The sequence below is a fragment of the Eublepharis macularius genome, chromosome 19, assembly GCF_028583425.1.
Source record: "Eublepharis macularius isolate TG4126 chromosome 19, MPM_Emac_v1.0, whole genome shotgun sequence".
NCBI classification, from domain to species: Eukaryota; Metazoa; Chordata; class Lepidosauria; order Squamata; family Eublepharidae; genus Eublepharis; species Eublepharis macularius.
The window spans coordinates 11,711,731-11,733,757 of record NC_072808.1 but is presented as its reverse complement, the minus strand read 5'-3'; the positions used below and the strand labels follow the sequence as shown (position 1 = coordinate 11,733,757).

Genomic DNA, 22,027 nt, shown 5'->3' with positions numbered 1-22,027 from the left:
CATGAGCTCAGCAGGAGGCCTTAGGTCAGGTACTGCTCTCAGCCCAGCTCCCCAGCTGTATTGTGAGGATAATAATAACACTGATTTTGTTCACTGCTCTGAGTGGGGCACTGATCTGACTAGAACAGCTGTATATAAAGTAGCTGTATCATAGTGGTTAAGGGGTTGGGCTGTGAATCAGCATTCTGCTGGTTCGAATCCCACTACTGCCGTAAGTTTAAGAGGTTGGGCTGTGAATCAGCATTCTGCTGGTTTGAAGCCCACTACTGCCGTAAGTTTAGAAGGTGGCCTTGGGTAAGCCTCTCCTCTCAGCCCAGCTCCCCAGCTTTATTGTGAGGATAATAACACTGATTTTGTTCATCGCTCTGACTGGGCACTGATCTGTCTGGAAGAGCAGAATATAAGCTGCTGTATCATAGTGGTTAAGAGGTTGGGCTGTGAATCAGCATTCTGCTGGTTCGAATCCCACTATTGCCGTAAGTTCAACAAATGGTCTTGGGTAAGCCACTCCTCTGAGCCCCAGCTCCCCAGCTTTCGGATCTGGTCACAGGCTTTTGCAGTTTTATTGATTTTTGCATGCTCTGTTTTTCTTTTTTTAAATGGGTCACTGTATTGAATAAATTTGGCCTTGTGAGTCACCATGCTAAAAAGGTTGGGAACTACCGATTTAGAGATCCAGTACTTTGCATTTACACCGCTTTGATTTCCTGCCGTTCGCTTTAACTGGGATCTTTAACTGACCTTATTGCCATTTTACTGAAGCCTGGTAGTTGTTGTGGTTGTTAAAACCCCACAACATGGGTGGGGTCGAAATAACACAGCGCAATCGACTCCTTTATTGTAGTAAATGAGTTTGTGAAATGTGAAGCATTACAGGTTGGAGAGGGGGAATTTTTGCATTTTTAAAGAACCCTTAGGAGTTGGACTCCACATGTGAAAGAGTGTTAAACCAGGAAATGGATGGAAAAGGAAAGCAAGCAAGCTACCCTCCATTTCCTCCAGTGTTGTTTTTCGGAGACCCTCATATCACTGCCTCCATCTCTTTCCTGTCCGTCTGGCACGCAAGAATCACAAGACTCCAGGCTGGTTGAACATCGTGCTAACTCTCTGGGTGTTTTCTTTCTTTTTTTAAACATGCAAAGATTGTAACATAGCAAAAAAAAAAATCCCACAAGCATTGAGAAACTTGTAAACCGAGGGCTTGTCTGCTTTGGTAATAGTTTAATGCCTGCAGTGCTGATTTGAGGTAGATAGAGCTCCCATCTGTTATTCTGCCGCATCCCCGTAGAACTTGTCTGGGAAAAGGGATAGGTGTGTTGGCGGAGTGCAAGTTAACATCGCTTTGAAGAGGAGACGGTTTCTTGCAAAAATGGTTTGCTAGTCAAATGACTTTTCGTCTTGGCAATTGCTCAGATTAATCTTGCAGTACGTATTTTGTGTCCTGACTCCACCTTGGAGATCGTTTTATCACTGTGCATATGCGATCATCAGAAGTTAAGACACACTGATCCCTGGGCATACTTGTAAGTTGGTGGTATGCCAGCACATTTTCTGCTCTGTTGGGCCTCTGGACCAGCCAGAACAAGCCCCCTCCCATGTGCCGCCACCACAACAGTGGGTGGGAGAGGTAAGGTGCCCGGTGATTGCCTGCCAGTGGAAGGCAATCCAGGCAAATGGGTGGGTGTGGGCACGCTCCCATCTGGTGCAATGATGTCACTTCCGGAAGTGACGTCATCATGCTGCCTGCGGGAGCGCTCCCATGCTCCGTGCAGGGCCGATTTTGGCCTCAAGCAAAATGATTCTTAAAGAATCAGCCCTGCACGACGCACGGGAGCACTCCCGCAGCCAGTGTGTGTGCGTTCTTTGGAAATGATCCGGAAATGATGTCATTGCACCAGTTGGGAGCTCGCACGCAGCCCGTTTACCTGGATTGGCTTCTAGTGGTGGGCAACCTCCCATCCATCTTGATCAGTTGGGAGAGAGCAAACCACGGGGAGTTTGCCCACCACCAGTAGGCACCTGACACACCTGATCCTTATGGTGCTGCAGTCAGGACAGGAGCTGCCTTCCAGTCTCCGGTGCTGGGCATTTCTCCCAAGCCTCCAAAATCAGCCTCAGGTTGTTGCCTGTTTTGCAGAAGCATTAGGTCTTGGCTTCCATTGGGAATGCTTCATTTTGTGTCACAGCGAATGGTGGCTGGGATGGAGGGGGCGAAGTTTCCTGCTGGGATTCAAAAAGCTGTGCGGGTCCCTGTTTGTATTAAGATAGGACGGTGGTAGATCTAACGTCGTTGGGTCCATTCTTAGCAACAGAGCTCTGGATTCTTAGGAAACTGGTCTTTCGCAACCCCCATTATGAAAGAACGTCCAAGGAGAGGTGCCAGAAATGGAATCCACCACTGACTTCGTGTAAAGGGTCTGTCCTTCCACGGGGATGTCCCTCCCCGAGTCTCTGGGGTTATCCTTCCCATTTATGAACTGTGGATATCAGGGAGTCTATAATGCTCAGGACCCATCTTCTCAGCGGGAAATCCCTTCCTCGGTTTTCCAAAAAAAAGCAAACGCCTCTCCAAGGGATCAAAATCCAAAAGAGTCCAGTAGCACCTTGAAGACGAACCAACTTTACCGTAGCATAAGCTTTCGAGAACTTTACCGTAGCATAAGCTTTATGCTACGGTGAAGTTTGTTCGTCTTCAAGGTGCTACTGGACTCTTTTCCATTTTGCCACTACAGACGAACACAGCTAACTCCTCTCCATCTCCTCGGGATGGTGGTGATGGGACCACGGCTCAGGGGCAGAACATCTGCTCGGCATGCAGAAGGTCCCGGGTTCAATTCCCAGTCAGAAAAGGATCAGGTAGTCAGTGCTGGGAAAGACCCGGGAGAACCACTGCCAGTCCGAGGAGATCAGACCGCTCAGTATAAACAGTGGAATTCATTAGAAGTAATTGGCCCTTAGGATATATGGTTCCACATACCGCTAAATGGGTGGGTTGCTATACACTGGCACCATCTAGTGTCCAGTTCAGGAGCTGCACCTTTCTGTGATGCAAAATGGTTTTCTTCCCGTCCTTAAAATCGCCATTCTGGAAAGGCTGTCCCTCCGTTCACGTGATGCGCTGTTTTGGGTTCTGAAAAACCTGCATTGGTGTTGCACCGTGGAGGTTTACCTCTATACAGAAATGTTGGTGTGCTTTCTCAGGGTGCTTTCCAAAGATGTGGATGCACCCCTAAGTCAGATTGTGATGCCAAGTATAGTCTGGTAAGGAATCTTCAGAGGTCTGCAAAATAGTAAAGAGTCCAGTAGTGCCTTAAAGACTAACCAACTTTATTGTAGCGTAAGCTTTCGAGAATCACAGTTCACTTCATCAGATGCATGTGACGAAGAAAGCTTATGCTACAATAAAGTTGGTTAGTCTTTAATATTACTTGATCAGTAATATTCCCAGTTTATAAACCGGGGAACTGAGGGCCAAGCTACAAGTGACGAATGACACTTGAACGGCAAGTGGATTGAGTGGAGGGCAAGTGAACAGGGAGAAATACACTTGCCGTTCACGTGTCATTCGTCACTTGTAGCTTGGCCCTGAGACTCAAGGCAGATTATACAGTATAAATCCATGCAATTAACATCTGGGATATTCAATAAACAACGCAATAGGATATGCATAGCAGAAATGAGAAAGGAAGCATACACTTTTAAATGCAGGAATGCAGAGATGGAGCAACGAGTCCCTGCCTCGTTTAAAACCACCGTCAATCTTGCATCATTGCACCTGTTGACCTTGGTCCTGCCTGGCACAGGTACATGCAGAGCAACACTTCAAAGGCTTGCCAAGAGATATCCATCAAGTGCCACCCTGGGAATTCCCTGCAGCCGCTTCCCACGCCCATCAGTGCCTTGGAAAAGATGCCACGGCACAGTGTGTCAGGCGGATATCTCTCAGATGACGAGTTGGAAAGGGTTCCGCCAAAATCCAAAGCCTGTATTTTTCCCCCTTGGAATATCCAGAGATGGGGAGGTGCTGGTTTCCTGCTATCTCATCCCCTTGCCAAGTCTATTATTAACCAGCACTTTCTTTGAACAGTGGGAAAGAGCAAGAGCCCAGTCGCACCTATAAGACTAACAAAATTAGTGGTAGGGTATGAGCTTTCGTGAGCCACGGATGCGGCTCAGGAAAGCTCACGCCCTACCACTCAGGGCTCATTTCGAGGGGGAATGTGCAGGAACCAGGGTTGCCAGCTCCAAGTTGGCAAATTCCTGGAGATCTGGGGGGTGAAACCTGGAGAAACCAGGAGAAAGTAGGGTTTGGGGATGGAAAGGACCTTGGCCTGGCATAATTCCATAAAGTCCACCCCCCAAAATAGCCATTTTCTCCAGGTGAACTGATCTCTGTGGACTGGAGACCAGCTGTAATTCCGGAAGATCTCCAGCCACTACCTGGAGGCGGGCAACCCTAGCAGGAATGCAGTTCCAGCAGTTCCTCAAAGAGGTCACATGTCAGGTGGCCCCGCCCACCTGACTCGGCCATTTTGGGCCCGTTTCAGCCTGGATTGGGGCCAAAACAGCCCAGATCGAGCCTCTGACAGGTGGTGGATCATTCTCCCACTCAGCAGCAGCCCGATCCTGACCATTTTGGACCCCTTTTCACCATTTTGGGCCCAATTTCGGCCCTGAATGGCCAGGATTGGGTCCAAAACAGCCAGGATAGGTGAGGTCAGGGGTGTGTGGCATATGCAAATCAGTTGTGCTAATGACACATTTCCGGTGATGTCAAGGGGTGTGGCATATGCTAATAAGTTATGCTAATGAGCAACTCCAGATCTTTTCCTGCGAAATGACCCCTGCTACCACTAATGTTGTTAGTCTTATAGGTGCTACTGGACTCTTGCTCTTTCCCACTGCTACAGATAGACTAACACGGCTTACCCATCTTGATATTTCTTTGAACAGTTAGTGGTCAAAGGATATCTCCTGTGTACCACAGGAGGCCATATTTCCTCCGCTCCATTATGATGACTCCAGCAATAGTATGACAGTGATAGTATACACTCCCCTCTTCTAATAACAACGACAACGACATTTGATGAAGTAACACCCTTCAGGACAACTTAATGCCTACTCAGAGCAATTTACAAAGTATGTTGTTATTATCCTCACGACAATCACTCTGTGAGGTGGGTGGGGCTGAGAGAGCTCTGAGAGAGCTGTGACTGACCCAAGGTCACCCAGCTGGCTTCAAGCGGAGAAGTGAGGAATCAAACCCGGTTCACCAGATTAGAGTCCCATGCTCTTAACCACTGCACCAAGATGGCTCTCCAGTTCTGCACACATTGAGAAGTTCCAGGTGTTCTAAAGTGTGCCTGTATTAGTTCTCTTTGGAGGCAAGAGTACTAGAGACTTAACTCCTTGGGGCAGTTGCTCTTAGCCTAACCCTACCTCACAGGGTTGTTGTGAGGATAAATTGGAGGAGAGCGAAGAATGTAAGCCATCTTGGGTCCCCATTGAGCAGAAAAACAGGGTATAAATGAAGTAAAATAGAAGTGAGAAGGAAAAACCCGGTGCTGAAAGCCAGGCTCTGATTTCTTTAATCCCGTGTTACTTAATGGAAAATTAAGTAACATAAGATACATACGAGGCCTGTTGCTTATCGCTGTTTTTGACATTGTAGGGGTCATCATTATCAGTGGGATGGTAACATTTTTAGGGCTTGTGACTGCTGGAAAGATGGTAACATTTTTGAGCCCAGGGATTTGCCAAAAGGAATTAGACCCTGGTTCTGTTGGGGTGCTAAAGTTGGTGAGAAATGTCCTGTTGGAGTTACAATGATCACTTTCCTTTTTGTTCAACAGGTGCTGTAGCAAGTAAGGTTGTGAAGCAGAAGTTGGCTGCAGTCATCCTAAAAAAACAGAAGGCCGCTCTAGAAAGGACCAACGCTCCAGTCATGCCGTACAGGTGATCTGGTTGTTTAGATGTACATTTGCAAACGTACTCGCTAGCTGATGTTCAGAACCCAGTTCTTAAAGCCCTGGTTGTTGGGAGATAGGATGGGAATGGTTTGTCTAAGGGCCAAGCTACACATGACGAATGACACTTGAACAGCAAGTGGATTGAGTACAGGGCAAGTGAACAGGGAGAAATACACTTGCCATTCAAGTGTCATTCGTCATGTGTAGCTTGGCCCTCAGAAAGATTTTATGCCCTCATCCATACCCAGGTTTGTCCAGGTTTGGGTGTACCCCTGGTGTGGCTACTATGACAATAACAGCACAATCAGAGCAGAATTACTTCCTTAGTCTACTGCTCTCATACTCTGCTTGGGGTGGTACAGTGAACATGTGTTCTCCATCATTAACGTGAACGCAGAATCTCCACTGGCAAGAATGTGTGTGGGGCAAAGACAGACAGCTTGGTAAAGCAGGGTAGAAATGGTTTGACAATTGCTCTCCTCTTAAAATTCTAATGTGTTTCTTCTTTTTTTAGTCTCTAAGTGGCTTCATTGACCAATTGTCTGCCCACCCCAGCTTCTGAACATTTTCGGTCCTTTCCCACGGGCCGTGGCTTTCTGGGGGCATGGAGCAATTATATTTGGTGTAGTGGTTAAGAGCGCGGGACTCTAATCTGAAGAACTGGGTTTGATTCCCCCACTCCTCCGCTTGAAGCCAGCTGGGTGACCTTGAGTCAGTCACAGCTTTTCTAGAGCTCTCTCAGCCCCACCTACCTCACAAGGTGTTTTTTTTCGGTGGGGATAATAATAACAGACTTTGTACACCACTCTGGGTGGGTGCTAAGTCATCCTGAAGGGCGGTATATAAATCGAATGTTGTTATTATTTTTGTGTACAAGTATTATTTGTTTGGATTTTTTATGAGATTTTCTAAATATTTGGAATCATTTTGCTTGTGCTTAATTTCATACCCTTTTCAGCCACTGCCAGGGGTGTGTGTGTGCCATCCAGTCGCAATCGACTTACGGCAACCCCAGCTAGGTGCTTTTGTGGCAAGTGAGGAGCAAACGTGGTTTGCCCATCCAAGTACCAACCCCATTTAGCTTCTGAGATCCGACCAGCTTGGGCTATACCATGCCGCCTTCTCTCCCAAACGATGTGTTGGATTAAACAAAGCAAAAAAGCCCCCCCACTTCCTTCTACGTTCTGTGGCACTGCCCTGGGAACTGCCATACATGCCACTGCTGGTCATTGGAATAGTGAATAAGAATATTGCGTCCTATGTGACGGCAAAGGAGAGACAGGCTCACATTATTCCGAATGCAACGGCTTGGATCCTCTGACCATGTTCCATGTGCGCTTTGCTCTGGCGGCAGATGAGGTCAGTGGCTTTCAATGGGCAGAAGAATCAAAATATCTGCGTAATGCAATCAGAGGGTCCAAGCTCCAAGCCCCGGAAACACTTTCTATGAAACTTCTTTCTATGAATTGCCTAAAGGTAAAGGTAGTCCCCTGTGCAAGCACCGAGTCATTACTGACCCATGGGGGGACGTTCCATCACAACGTTTTCTTGGCAGACTTTTTGTTACGGACTGGTTTGCCATTGCCTTCCCCAGTCATCTACACTTTACCCCCAGGAAACTGGGCACTCATTTTACCGACTGCAGAAGAATGGAAAGCTGAGTCAACCTTGAGCCGGCTACCTGAACCCAGCTTCTGCCAGGATCGAACTCAGGTCGTGAGCAGAGCTTGGGCTGCAGTACTGCCGCTTACCACTCTGCGCCACGGGTCTCCTTCATTCATTGCCTAATGAATTTGATATAAATCTAATGTTGTTGTTGTTAATGCGCTATGGGCAAAGTGTCTTTCATACCACCTTTAACATCCTGAACAATCATCTAGCTCTGGCTGTGGCCCAGATAACAATTTCACAACTAGTAGTCAGTATATTTATTATGGTCAGAGACCAAAAGTAATAACATACAACCTACAATCAACGTAAGTCATATTATTTACAGACCTGTCCAGTAAAATTCCAGAGTTCGGATTCTTAAATATTTAAAACCTTAAGACCTGAGTTCCCTAAAACCAAATTGTTAAATACTTAAATCCCTAAAGTTACATTTCTCCCACAACTAGTAAGATGTGATTTGCGGCTTGTCACTCGTTCTCGGAACTGCTATCTTACACTTTCCACATGCGTGCAAATGGCAAACCTCTTTCTCTGTCTGCTTGTCCTCTACTCTCCAGGTCTTTGGAGCCCATGGAACCCGAGGGACCAGCTGCTCCCATGCTCCCCAGCTTCTTCCCTTCCATCGCCAACAGCTCCAGAGATTCTCCAGAGCACTTTCCGCTGAGGAAAACAGGTACAGGGGCTGAGGGAGTTTCCCAGTTGACTTAGGGCCAAGCTACACATGACAAATGACACTTGAACAGCAAGTGTATTTCTCCCTGTTCACTTGCCCTCCACTCAATCCACTTGCCGTTCAAGTGTCATTCATCTTGTGTAGCTTGGCCCTTAGGTAGGGCACCGCTCCGGCCTGCTCCTTTGCCTTTCATTGTATGAAGATCAGCATGACCACCCGCTAATATTTATGCCCATCAGAAGTGCTGTTAGAGGCACAGGCATAGCAGTAGGTTAAAAGCTGGCAACCACATGCGTGAAATTTGTCTCGATGCCAAATGTGGGTGCAGCGTTTGGATTCTTTGCCGGGCATGTTATTTTGATGATTTGTGTAAAAGGTTTGAGAAAGGGCTAGATAAAGTCATGAAGGGTTAGGAGCATCAATGGTTGTTGTTGGTCGTAACAGCGAAGGACGGGACCTATTTGTTCAAAGGCAGAATATTTGTATTAGAACCATCTTTCGGAATGGAGATTCCTCAAGTCCGTACTCTACTCACAATATTCAGAACGGTGTACCGGCAGAGAACAATTGAAAGCCTTGACGTAGGGCCAAGCTACAAGTGATGAATGACACTTGAACGGCAAGTGGATTGAGTGGAGGGCAAGTGAACAGGGAGGAATACACTGGCCGTTCAAGTGTCATTCGTCACTTGTAGTTTGGCCCTCAGATTTCCGATTAACAGATGACATGGGCAAGTTATACGAAAGAGCGTGTCATTTTCCCCGTACACTGCCAGCCCTACCATTTGGAGGGCTGAGCTTGCCTGCCACTGGCTGCAAGCTTGGGAAGCAATTGAAAGTTTCCAAATTATCAGATTTGTTAGTTGTTGATCAGGGGAAGGCAATGGCAAACCACCTCTGCTCCTCTCTTGCTTGGATTAGGATAAGTTTGCCATGAGTTGGTTGCAACTTGACTTCTAGTTGTTAATTTTTTTTACCATATCGGGGTGCAGCTTTTGCCACTTTTGTGTCCGGTATTGATAGGAGTCCACAAATGAGGGCTGGCCTAGAGAGCCACCCAAAATTTGTGCTTGCCATCAATGCTGCCCTGGCTTGGGGAGAAAGATTCAGAGGAGTTAGCCGTGTTAGTCTGTACTGTAGTAGCAAAATCGAGAAGAGTCCAGTAGCACCTTTAAGACTAACCAACTTTACTGTAGCATAAGCTTTCGAGAACCACATGCATCTGACGAAGAGAACTGTGATTCTTGAAAGCTTATGCGACAGTAAAGTTGGTTGGTCTTAAAGGTGCTACTGGACTCTTTTCGATTTTGCTTGGGGAGAAAGGGGGGGATCTCACCCTGACATTGGTCTGAGCTTTGAAGATATTCAGAAAATGGCAAAAATTTGCACATGACTCAGAATTGTCATGCCGTTTTCCTACACCTTGGGAAAGGTGAAAGAGCTCCCTCATCTCACATTGTACTTTAAGGATTTACTTGTCATAACACAGTGGATTAATGCTCCGATAGATCTCTTAGCATCAAAACAACCTTGGACTATCTCTGTCCTCTAAAGAGATCACGGGCTGCTGTTGAGAACAGAATGGTGGAGTAGATGGAACTCTGGTTCCTCCAGTGTGGCAGTCCTAATTTCCTTTTCTTCATGTGCCCCAGCATCCGAGCCCAACCTCAAGTTGCGCTATAAGACCAAGAAGGCTGGCGAGCGGCGCAAAAACCCCCTGACCCGCAAGGAAAGCGCCCCTCCCTCTTTGAAGAGGCGCCCAACGGAAGCCATTGGTAAGACTGAGCTTGGTGGGAAGATTGAGTGCCCTGAAAGCAGACGTCTTGGGGCCAAGCTACAAGTGACAAATGACACTTGAATGGCAAGTGGATCGAGTGGAGAGCAAGTGGAGGGCAAGTGAACAGGGAGGAATACACTTGCCATCCAAGTGTCATTCATCACTTGTAGTTTGGCCCTGAGATGCATTGTGATCCTGGACTGGGAAGAAGGTTTTTATGTTTTTAACAATTCCATTGTACGCAAAGTTGCACTTTTCCTTAATCCATTAAAGTCAATGGACTTGGGGCCAAGCTACACATGACGAATGACACTTGAACGGTAAGTGTATTTCTCCCTGTTCACTTGCCCTCCACTCAATCCACTTGCCGTTCAAGTGTCATTCGTCATGTGTAGCTTGGCCCTTAGAAGAGTGTAATGCGTTTGAGGATGATGTGAGGGCCAAGCTACAAGTGACCAATGACACTTGAACAGCAAGTGGATTGAGTGGAGGGCAAGTGAACAGGGTGGAATACACTTGACGTTCAAGTGTCATTCGTCACTTGTAGCTTGGCCCTCAGTTTGTTGTTTTTATCATTCCAGAGTTGACTCTCTACTGCTTTCAATGTTGCTTTCTTTATCTTGAGCTATTTCTGTCATTTTAAATTTTTTTAATACTTTGTGAGCCAGTTTTTGGTGTGTCAGGGTGTGATGTAAACATTATAAATAAATATTTTCAGGTGAGTAGCCGTGTTGGTTTTATGTAGAAGAGCAAGATTCAAGTCCAATAGCACCTTAAAGACCAACAAGACTTCCAGGGTATAATATTTCGAGAGTGAAGACCTCTTCATCAGGTATATGGTGAAGGAAGCTTGACTCTTGAAAGCTTACATCCTGGAGATCATGTTAGTTTTTAAAGGTGCTATTGGAATCACATCTTGCTATTATTAAGTAAATAAGCACATGTGATCCAAAGTTTTGGTATTATACCTTCAAAGAAAAGTTCTGTTGAGCTCAAAACCTTGCGTTCTGATTTCTGACTTTTCATTAGCTCGTAACAAAGATACTGTGTGCACTTACCAACCAATCACAGTTTTATCCCACCCTCCCCAAGAAGCTCGAGGTGCAATGCCCATTTTTCTGTTCCTCCATTTTATCCTCACAAGTCTGTGATGTAGGTTAGGCTGAGAGAGAGTCACATTATAAGAGAATGATGATGCCAGAGACTCTAGAGAGCCAGTTTGGCGTAGTGGTTCAGAGCGGCAGGACTCTAATCGGGAGAGCCGGGTTTGATTCCCCACTTCTCCAGTTGAAGCCAGCTGGGTGACCTTGGGTCAGTCACAGCTCTCTCAGAGCTCTCTCAGCCCCACCCACCTCACAGGGTGATTGTCATGAGGATAATAATAACACATTTTGTAAACCACTCTGAGTGGGCGTTAAATTGTCTGGAAGGGCAGTATATAAATTGAATGTTGTTGTTGTTACCTGGACTTTTTGTCAGCTGGAACGCGGTGGAACGAAGTTCCGGCACCTCTTGAAAATGGTCACATGGCTGGTGGCCCTGCCTCCTGATCTCCAGACAGAGGGGAGTTTAGATCGCCCTCCGCACCATGGCGCGGAGGGCGATCTAAACTCCCCTCTGTCTGGAGATCAGGGGGTGGGGCCACCGGCCATGTGACCATTTTCACTGAGGGTGATTTAAACTTTAAAAAACTCCCCCTCCTTGTTCCAGCTGACCTGAAGTGATGTCATTGCACGGTCCCAGAAGCATGTGCTAGAATAGCCTATTCCAAACAGAAGCCATGCGCAGTTGGCCCTGGCTGTCTTCTAGGACCCGTCTTTGCAGTCTTCTGCCAGCCTTCTCTCGCCACTGTCTACATGACCGTTTCCATTTTACTTTGCTTCACTGCCTTTTGGTCTTCCTGTATTCAAGGCTGTATCTTACTTTATCTTTTGCAGACTCCTCTCCGAGCAGTAGTAGCACCCCAGTGTCGGGGTGCAGTTCGCCCAACGACAGCCTGGTGCCAGAACACGGGGCCCTGTCAGCTGCGTCGGGGCTCACACAAGAGGTACGGGCCCTCCCATAAGGCCACACAGAGGGGAACGCACGCACCCCATACACATCTATGACTAGCTCAGTGGAACCTGCAAATTGATAGCAGGTGTGCCGCTTGCTGCTCACTTGGTCGCCTATGGTGGACTGGACTCACTTCTAGGTGACCAGGTAGAGAAACTGTCATGTACCAAAAGCATTAATTTGCTACAGGAAACCAACACAGCTATTTCCTGTCATATCACTTAATAGAAATACTGTGAGCTAATAACGTTTGAGGACTTCTTTACCAGGCCAGGCAATGGGGTCACAGGGCTGCATTCTGACAACACATCGAGTTGCAATTAAACTCCAGTCGGACACAAATGTTGTTGCTTTGCTTGCACACTGCCCTTGCTACTTCCCCTTCCTTCCAGTTTAATCAAACTCCCATTCCTTGAGATGTCCAAACGGAGGTGCCCTGGCTAATAAAAGTTTTAGCCCATGTAAACGAAAATTCTGCACTGGGGAAAAGTGTTGCCTGGGGAATGAGGTAAGGGAGAATCTGCTCCCACATTTATCATACTGGATTACATGGCCTCCGATAATCTGGAAGAAACAATGTGCCTTCTCCTAAATATACCACATTTACTATTTTCTCTGCTTCCACAGTGATTATCTTAATTCTGGCACCATGGGTTTCATTTAACACAATTCTTCCTCCTCTGCTGCCCTTAACACATTCAGTAATAAAATGTCCTCTCAGCTTTTTAATACTGACCTTATTGGCTTGTGGATATTTGTGCCACAATTTTTCCTATCTGGAGTGTATCCAGATATTGTTGTTGTTAACAAAAACAACTATGTTCTTGGTGATCAAAACGGTGGCAAGCTAGAGATGGGTATGTGTGAAAACGTACCACCCTTCAGGCACACGTTAGTCTTAAAAAAGATCAATATAGTGCTGGCTTTGTAGCTAACACTTGTGCAACACTGGACAGAATTAGTCCACATCAGAGGGGTGAACCCAACAGGTTCAATCAGGCTTAGAATCGGCGTCCACCTGCACCAGTGGTTTTCCAGCTCCAGAGGAATTCTTTCCACATTGCTTTTGCTGCCGAGAAACTCCTGTATGTCTGGCATAGAACCCCTGCAGGTGGAGGATTCTGGGAAATAGTGAGGCCTTTCATGTCAGTCCAAGCCGCTTCGGAATACGGGTATTTAAACCGCTTCGGTATCTTTACGAAGCACACCGAAGCTTGAAAGCAACACTTTTCTTGCTGTTTGCAAACAGCAAGAAAAGTGTTGTTTTCGAACTTCCCACCCCACCCCTTTCTTTACCCAATTGTTGGGGGAGCTTTATCCAATGGGGGACTTTACCCAACAGGAGGGTTTAAAAACCCAAATCAAAAACCTGAAGCGTACACCTCTAGTCTGGAGCCTTGATTTGGAATTTTCTAGCCCTAGATCTTTAGGTGCAAAATCCTTGGCCCTTTTGGCCTATATGCTAAAGGGGGAGGAAGCTAATTTTTTCAGTCCTGTTTTGTCTGCCAGAGCAGGAATGTTCTTCTTGGAGAACTTTCTGTGAACATGCAAACAAAAAATGTACCCCTTCTTGTTCTTTTCTTCTTTCTGTCTATCCATTCTTGTCCTCCTTACTCGTCAAACTGTTGCACCTTGTTGGTATAATTTTTGTCAAGGTTACGAGCCCGTGGCACAGCAGCCCAGCCTGGAACGTGTCATGGATGCGGTGGAAAGAAACTACAGTCCACAGAAGGCCATAACTAGTGACTTTGGGCCAAGCTACAAGTGACGAATGACACTTGAACGGCAAGTGGATTGAGTGGAGGGCAAGTGAACAGGGAGAAATACACTTGCCGTTCAAGTGTCATTCGTCACTTGTAGCTTGGCCCTTTGTCTAGAACAGTGGTTCCCAAAGTGGGCAATACCACCCCCTGGGGGCACTGGAATGATCCAGGTGGGCGGTAGGAGTCTTGGGTGCAATTGGGGGGCGTTGAATAAAAATAAGGGGGTGGTGGAAGCATAAAGAAAGAAGAGTCCAGAACCTATCTAAAGCAGCCTTCTCCAGCCTTCTCCTGGACTTCTCTGGGATCAAGGAGGGAGGGGGAGGGGGAGAGGGGTCCCTACAGCCAGGGGTCAATCAAAAGTCAACTGACCCTGCATTAGAGCTGCTTTCCCAGTTGTAAGGAATGCCCCACTCCCGTTTGACTACCAGAAAATACTTTATGATTTCGAGCTTCAAATTGTCTTATTTACAACAACATCTTTCTTTACTATGTGCAAATTTGTCACTGCATCTTTTTGTCCACTTCTTGAAGGTAGATTGCCAGGGGGGGACGCTGAGTAATTTTTTTTTCTGAAAAGGGGGCGGCAGGCCAAATAGGTTTGGGAACCTCTGGTCTAGAAGAACAGCAGAGAAAGTGGAGACTCTAGTCTCCAAAAGTTGGTCTTCTCCCACTGCCAGAAATCCACAAAGCAGACAAGATGTAAACGAGCTACACATCATCTTCCGGCTGTCCTCTACAAGTGGACTCTTTTGACAACTTCTTGGACAACTTCTGTGTTGTTCTGGAATGCGAAAACGATTGACCTTTCCTTTTATTTTTTTCCCCCATCAACGGTGCAGACCCCACTCGCTCAGCGCTTGAGAATGCAGGAAAGTTCGTTGGCCCAGTTTGCTCTCCAGACCACTGGCTCCCTCCCGGCTCTGACCCTAGGGCTACCAGCCACGTCCGCATCATCCACCAGGGTAGGTCTGAAAGGGGAAAGCGATGTTTGGCAAGGGTGTGGAGGATCAGGAAGAAAACGATGTGGGGCAAGGGTTTGGAGTAGGAATTGCTCTTTTTACCCGGCATGTTTGGTTTACTGAGAACAGGTGGGCCACCGTTTCTTCAGCTCCTACAGAGTTTCCTGGATGGGCAGTAGATTAAAGAGGCAGACAAAATAATAACTAATAATAATAACTGTGCTTAATATGCCACTCTTCTAGACAGATTAGTGCCTCACCCAGAGTGGCGAACTTGTTATTATCCCCACTATACAGCTGGGGAGCTGGGGCTGAGAGGAGTGGCTTACCCAAGGCCACCGCCTGAGCTCATGACAGGAGTGGGATTCGAACCAGCAGGGTGCTGGTTCACAACCCAACCACTTAACCATTGTGCTACAGCAGCTCTTCTTCATACACTGTGTAATTAGCTTGTAGAACTGATCACCAAAGGATGAAGTAATGGTCATTATTTTCACTAGCTTAAAGGGGGGAGGGTAGAAAGATTCATGGAGGATAGGTCTATCGGTAGTTATTAGCCATGGCAGCTAAATATAGTCTCCGTGTCCAGAAACAGTATATATTTATTTATTTATTTATGTCATTTGCAGTCCACCTTTCTCACTGAGACTCAAGACAGATCACACAGCATGAGATTAGTAAAATCAGTATCAAGGACATTTCCATACAGTATCAAGGACATTTCCATAAACAATGCCATAGGGTAAATAGATACAAGTTTACAAAGACACAGATTAGCAAGGCTCCAATACAGAGTAGACGAAATGCTAAAACAGAACATAATCAGTTTTAGGACTGACATTAGACAACATGAAACATGGTAGTACATAGAAGTACATATTTAAAGCAGCAGATAATATGTAAGGCAACATAGTGGTGAAGTCTGTGGTCCCTAACTCATTAGTGACGCATCTGATAATCTGAGACCCCCTCCCTACAATACAGCCCTCCTATCTGAGGGCCAAGCTACACATGACGAATGACACTTGAACGGCAAGTGGATTGAGTGGAGGGCAAGTGAACAGGGAGAAATGCACTTGCCGTTCAAGTGTCATTCGTCATGTGTAGCTTGGCCCTGAGTAAAAAGCCTTTCTGAATAATTTGGTTTTGCAACGGTTTTTGGAGTGGGGGTTCTCCTGAGCTCCTCAGGCAGCCTATTCCACATATACTCCTCCTCAGGCAGGCTATTCCACATATACTTGTAGTTGCTGGAAGGCCCCTGTGCGCTGTTGGTAGGCCTTGGTGACATCTACTTAGCCTCCACATGAAACAGGATGTCAGAGTTGATGGATCTTTGTTCTGATACATCACTGCTGGATTCTTACATTTTTTGAGTCAACATTGGTAAGAAGAATGTCCTTCAAGAGACAATAAGAATAACCATTTCCATAAGAATTCAATCATAAGCCGGAAACGATCAGTCGTTTTAAGAGTCATTAATTTTGTCCCGCTTTGGCCTCTGGTGAGACAACTTTGTTTTTTCAAGAAGTGCGAAAGCCTGCCAAACCTGTCGACCGAATTGTAAAAGTGGAATGAGTATATACCTCATGAATTGTGGTCTGTTTCAACTGCTTTTAACTATCTGGGAGAGGAGGAATTTTTAAAAAAAAAACACCCCGTCTGTATCCAAAAGATTTTTGTGAAAACTGTGGAGAGAGATGATAGCATTTTTGTCCTCCTTGCAAGTTTTAGTACTTGGCAATTCAAAACTCAGGATGATGCTCCTTTACCTCTGCAGGGAGATGGAGATCATCGGACACTCCCAGGCCTGGCACATAAGGTGCCCGTCCTGACCAGTACCCACACGCCCGTGTTCCTGCCAACCAACTTGGAGCAACATGAACCCGGGAGCCCCCTGTCCACTCGCCTCCAGCCAGTTATCATCCTGGAGCCCTCGCTCAGCCATGCTCCTCTTGTGACAGGTGGGTACCAGCCCCTTCATCATGGAGAACGGGGGCAGCGGTGTCTTGCTTAACAAGTTGTGGGTCTGTGTTCCCATGGACGAAAGAAAACAGCAGTAGGATTACTCATAGAAGTGTAAAGGCACGTTTAATCTTAGGGCCAAGCTACAAGTGACGAATGACACTTGAACGGCAAGTGGATTGAGTGGAGCGCAAGTGAACAGGGAGAAATACACTTGCCGTTCAAGTGTCATTTGTCACTTGTCGCTTCGCCCCTAGTCGCACTTTGTGGTAAAGCAACAATTATGGTTTAATTAATTGCCTTTATTATTTTATAGCTGGCCTTCACGTTGATGTTTTCTGCTCCTTCCTACAAATGTCAGCAATTTGGAGAGGAGGGGTTTCCAACTATTTATTTTCCCGTTTTTAACTTGGATGGTTCTAAGAATGAACCAGCTGTAGTGGTAACTTGTCCCTCACCCCAAGGAATACAGAGACAAACTAGGCATCTTATATACTCATAGCCAAGTGGTCTCCATCTCAGGATACTTCTATATCACTGGGTCGTTCTTGCAAGGAGAATAATTACAAGCACACGGAGTTGTCTTATACAGAGTCTGGCCCTGGGTTTTAAGGGTTTTAAGGTCAATCTTGTCTACTCTGATAGCTACTCCAGGTACTTGGTGAGGTCTTTCACTTCACCTCCTACCTGATCCTTTTGAATCAGGCGAGGGGTGGGGGAACAAGAGCAGTGGGGAAATATTGCTGTGTTGAGTGATGCCTACAAAACCCCTCCGGGCTTCTTTGTGACTCCAAGGAGTCAGCAGAAACTCCGCATTTTTTTTTTTTAATCATGAGGTCTAGGAACTTTAAAATGAAGGTGTTTTCACCAAGAGTTGCTTTGTATCTCTCTGTTTCGGTTCTCCCTTTTGTAAAGGAGTACAGAGTTTTCATGGGCTAGGATGTAAACATTGGCGTAGAAAGCAGGTTTTGGTTGCTTTCTGTCCACAGAGCTAGCCTAGTGCAGCAATTAGAAAGTTGGACAAGAAGCTGAGAAGAACTAGGTTCAGAACCCTACTCTTGCTGTGAAGTTTGCTGGGTGAAGTTGAGCCAGCATTCTCTCTTATCAAATGGGGCTGTTGCAAGGATATATGGAGGAGAAGAGAATAAGTTTGCCACCTACTTGAAGAAAGGATGAGCTAAAACTGAGAGCCAATTTGGTGTAGTGGTTAAGAGTGGCAAGACTTCGATCTGGAGAGCCGGGTTTGATTCCCCACTCCTCCACTTGAAGCCAGCTGGGTGACCTTGGGTTAGTCACAGCTCTCTCAGAGTTCTCTCAGCCCCACCCACCTCATAGGGTGATTGTCGTGAGGATAATAATAACACACTTTGTAGACCGCTCTGAGTGGGCGTTAAGTTGTCCTGAAGGGCCATATATGAATCGAATGTTGTTGTTATATAAAAATGTCACAGAGAGACCGGATCTAAAGGGTGTTTCCTTCTTGCAATGCCTGGTTGACAGTGCCTGTAAAGCTTCCCTTTCTCCCTTCCCCCTCTGTGTCTTCTCCCCTTGCAGTTCCAGGGCTAGGAGCGCTCCCCTTGCACTTCAGCCAGTTGCTTCCCCCGGAGCGGATGCCGATGCCTACGCCCCATAAGCCCTTGGGGCGGACACGCTCGGAGCCCCTGCCCACCAGCCCCAGGTCTCTGCAGCAGCAGCTGGCTTACCAGCAGCAGCACTCCATCTTCCTTGAGCGGCTGAAGCAGCAAACACAACTGGGCAAGGTAGGCGCCGTTTTTGTTTCTCCGACTGTCGGCAAGGGAGGGAAAGACACGCTGACGCTCATGCGCAACCCACCTCCCAGACAACATTTCTCATATGCAGAGTCACAAGGTCTGGGTGCAAATTGTGAATGCAAGAGGCAGACTGCCATTTTCTGCTGACTGCACTGTCGACAGAGGACAGCTCTAGAGGAATGATTTCGAAGGTTCATGTCCCAGATGTTTGCTCGCTTGCTTTAAACTCTTGCAAGAAAAAAGAGGAAAACCTCTCGGAGGAAGCTAAACAAAACACTTATCCAAAATACATAATTCCTTTATATTCCAAGAACCATCTATTTGTAACTCTTGCTCGGTAATTATTTCTGACAATAAACACACATTTGAAAAGAGCAGTTGTACAAGCAAAATAATGCAGAGATCCCGACTCAGTGCTAACACAAATCAAGTGCAAGTATGTCGTGATCCTTCCAAAACTTGTAACTGAGGGCCAAGCTACAAGTGACGAATTACACTTGAACGGCAAGTGTATTTCTCCCTGTTCACTTGCCCTCCACTCAATCCACTTGCCGTTCAAGTGTCATTTGTCACTTGTAGCTTGGCCCTCAATGAATTCTTTTCTTGTTCTTTCTTCTTCTAGGTGTGCATTTATTGTCGGAAATAATTACCGAGCAAGGGTTACAAATAGATGGTACTTGGAATATAAAGGAATTATATATTTTGGATAAGTGTTTTGTTTAGCTTCCTCCGAGAGGTTTTCCTCTTTTTCTTGCAGTAGTTTTGGAAGTGTCCCCGTGTTGTTTGTGCTTTAAACTCTTGGCAGCCCGTTTATCTCACAAAATGAGACTCAAAGTGGTGTACTAAATAAATTTAGAATCGTACATCCTTGGTAAAAGAAAACAGAAACCCATTGAATCTCCAGATCACATAATTGTCCTCGGGTGGCCTTGCAAAGAACTCGATCTTGGAAAGCTCCCTAAATGCAAGGGAAGCCAGCAGTATTCCAGACAAGGCTGTTTCAAAAGCGTGGGGCCACCACAGAAAAGGCCTGAAATGTGGCTACATCGGATTGTACTTGTCTAAACAAAGGGACAAAAGAGGAAACCCGTTAGGGAAAGCAAAGTTGAGAAGGCTCTCCAGATTTATTTACTAAAACATTTTTATGCTACTTTTCCACCCAAGTTAAGATCCCCAAGATGGTGAACAGTCAAAAATATTAGAACGACTTCTAAAATACATGTGCATAAAACAATTTTTATAAAGCTATAAACGGGAAGGAGGGTCAGCGAGCAAACACCAAACAAAACTGGAAAAGTTTCCTGAAAATGATAGAGGTAGGCAAATGGAGCTCCCTGAGGAAGGAATTATGTAATTTTGTTGGGATTCAAAACAAGAATGTTATGAAAGAAGCAGCTAGTTCCTGGTGAATGTTGGGTACAGGATAGCTTTTCCAGGACTAGCAAACACAGAATAAATTACGCAAGTATGCAAATCATTTAAAATTACATGATCTACAGTCGGTGCCCATGTTTGGCTATTTCATGCACCACTGTGGTGGTTTGAACGTTCCCGGTGTCTCATGGCTCGGTCTCACATCCTCACTTTCCTTCTGCAGCGCATGACCAAGTCCAGTGAGAAACCACGGCTGCAGCAGATCCCCTCTTCGGAAGACATGGAATCTGAGGCAGGGGGCGATCTGGGAGACCTGCCCCAGGGTCAGGCGGAGGCATCGCCACCAGGCGGCAGCGCCAAGGAGGCTGAAAGGAGTTCTCGGCTGGGTCAGCCACAGGAAGATCATGTCATGCAGCAGGTACTGTGCAGGGTGTTGCTTGGGAACTGGAGGACGCGTGGAGGGGGAAGTTCATAAGGGAGAAAGTTATAAAGCGTTTTGAATATCAAAGAATTAAGAAAACGGGCTGTGATCCAAGAAATCCCTGGTGCAGATCTCAGCCGGTGCCACAAAATGACTGGGTGGCTTTGGGTAAGCTCTTCTCGTTGCGGTGGCCCGTCATCAGTATGGGAATCATAATACAGTCCTGCCTTTCAGGACCGTTGTAAGCGTTACAGAAAGATAATGTGCATGAAGCACAGAGTGTGCAGGAAGTGCTATAGGAATAAGAAGAAAGGAGGAGCTGTGCCAGATCAGGCCAAGAGTCCATCTGGTACAGCATCCTGCTTCCCTAAGGAAGACCACAAGCAAGGCCTGAAGACCACCTCCGCCTCTCACTTGCCTTGAAGGCTCCTTGTTGAGGCAGCCATAAATTGGTTGTGACTTGCCAGCGCAAGCTGTATTGGCGACGACTCACTTTTTATCCCTGCACAGGCACACTCGCATGCCCCTCCGCGGGGATAAAAGGTGAGTCATCGGCAACACAGCTTGCCTCGGAGGCCCCAAGGAAGCTGGCGCAGTGGTGGGAAGGCCCGGCACGGCTGCTGCAGGGCCTTGGGAGGGCAGTAGCACTCCAGGGACTGTTGTGCCATCCTGGCAGCACTCCCAGGCTCCACAGTGGCAGTGGCAGCGCAGGGGTGTTCCTTGGGATGTCACATGGCTTGCACAATGACGTCACATCCCAGGAGTGATGCCACTGCATAGCCTGGGAGCACACACGCTTTGCGCGCATGCTAGAACAACCCAAAAGTGAGTTCTAGGTCTTCTGCCTGGAGTGTAAGGCGACCTGGCAACCCTTTGCCAGGCGACCTGCCTGGAGTGTAAGGCGACCTGGCAACCTCCATGGCCCCTCTGAGGGGCCATGGAGGTGGCAGCGAGGCCCAGCATGGTGGCACGGCCCTCCCAAGGCCCCGCAGCAGAGGCCTGCCAAATCAGTTTTCTAGAGCACCCAATGGGCTCTGTCGCTAGTATGTACATAATTCAAGGGGGTTGTGGCTATTCCACACAAATGCACTAGGGGGCAGCAGAAGCCAAGCTGTGTGGTTCTCTTGGTGCTGAGTTGGGGAGCATCCCCCAGTTGAGCTCCTAGAGAAGTGCCTGGACATGTAAAGCTCTGTGGCTGACATGGGGTTCATCTTCACTCCTTCAGCGGGCCCAGTACTTGTGGGAACAGCAACAGTGCCTGCAGCAGCACCAGCTGCTCCGCCGACAGCCTCCCACGGACTCGCTGCTGGCCTCGGCTGCCCGTGGAGGGCACCGGCCTCTCTCCAGGGCCAGATCCTTGCCCGCTGCTGCCACAGCGCCCCTGGCATCCCAGGACAATTCTTCCAAGGCCGTGCCACTGCAGGTGCAAGAACAAGCCACCAAGCCACGCTTCACCACAGGTAAGGCATTTGTTTCCTTCCACACATCTGTTTCCAGTCTCTTGAGTGTCCAGTGGCGGACCTACATTTTGGGGATCCTGAAGCTTGAACTGTTATGGGGGCCCCTTCTCAACCAGCAACAATAAGGCAACATCCAACAAGGTCCAAAGGGCCGTGCTGCCCTTGCAAGGAC

At 47.1% G+C, this 22,027-nt stretch overlaps 1 protein-coding gene across 2 annotated transcripts in view; it reads left to right on the top strand.

Moving 5' to 3' along the window:
• HDAC7 (histone deacetylase 7) overlaps nt 1-22,027 on the top strand; it is a 229,654-nt gene that overhangs the window by 172,440 nt on the left and 35,187 nt on the right. For both annotated transcript variants that reach the window (XM_055003372.1, XM_055003371.1), the window contains exons 4-12: nt 5,853-5,955; nt 8,198-8,313; nt 9,965-10,087; nt 12,027-12,136; nt 14,747-14,869; nt 16,644-16,827; nt 18,383-18,588; nt 20,198-20,392; nt 21,621-21,855. In XM_055003372.1, the coding sequence (XP_054859347.1) occupies nt 5,853-5,955; nt 8,198-8,313; nt 9,965-10,087; nt 12,027-12,136; nt 14,747-14,869; nt 16,644-16,827; nt 18,383-18,588; nt 20,198-20,392; nt 21,621-21,855 (1,395 nt within the window). The remainder of the gene's footprint in view (nt 1-5,852; nt 5,956-8,197; nt 8,314-9,964; nt 10,088-12,026; nt 12,137-14,746; nt 14,870-16,643; nt 16,828-18,382; nt 18,589-20,197; nt 20,393-21,620; nt 21,856-22,027) is intronic.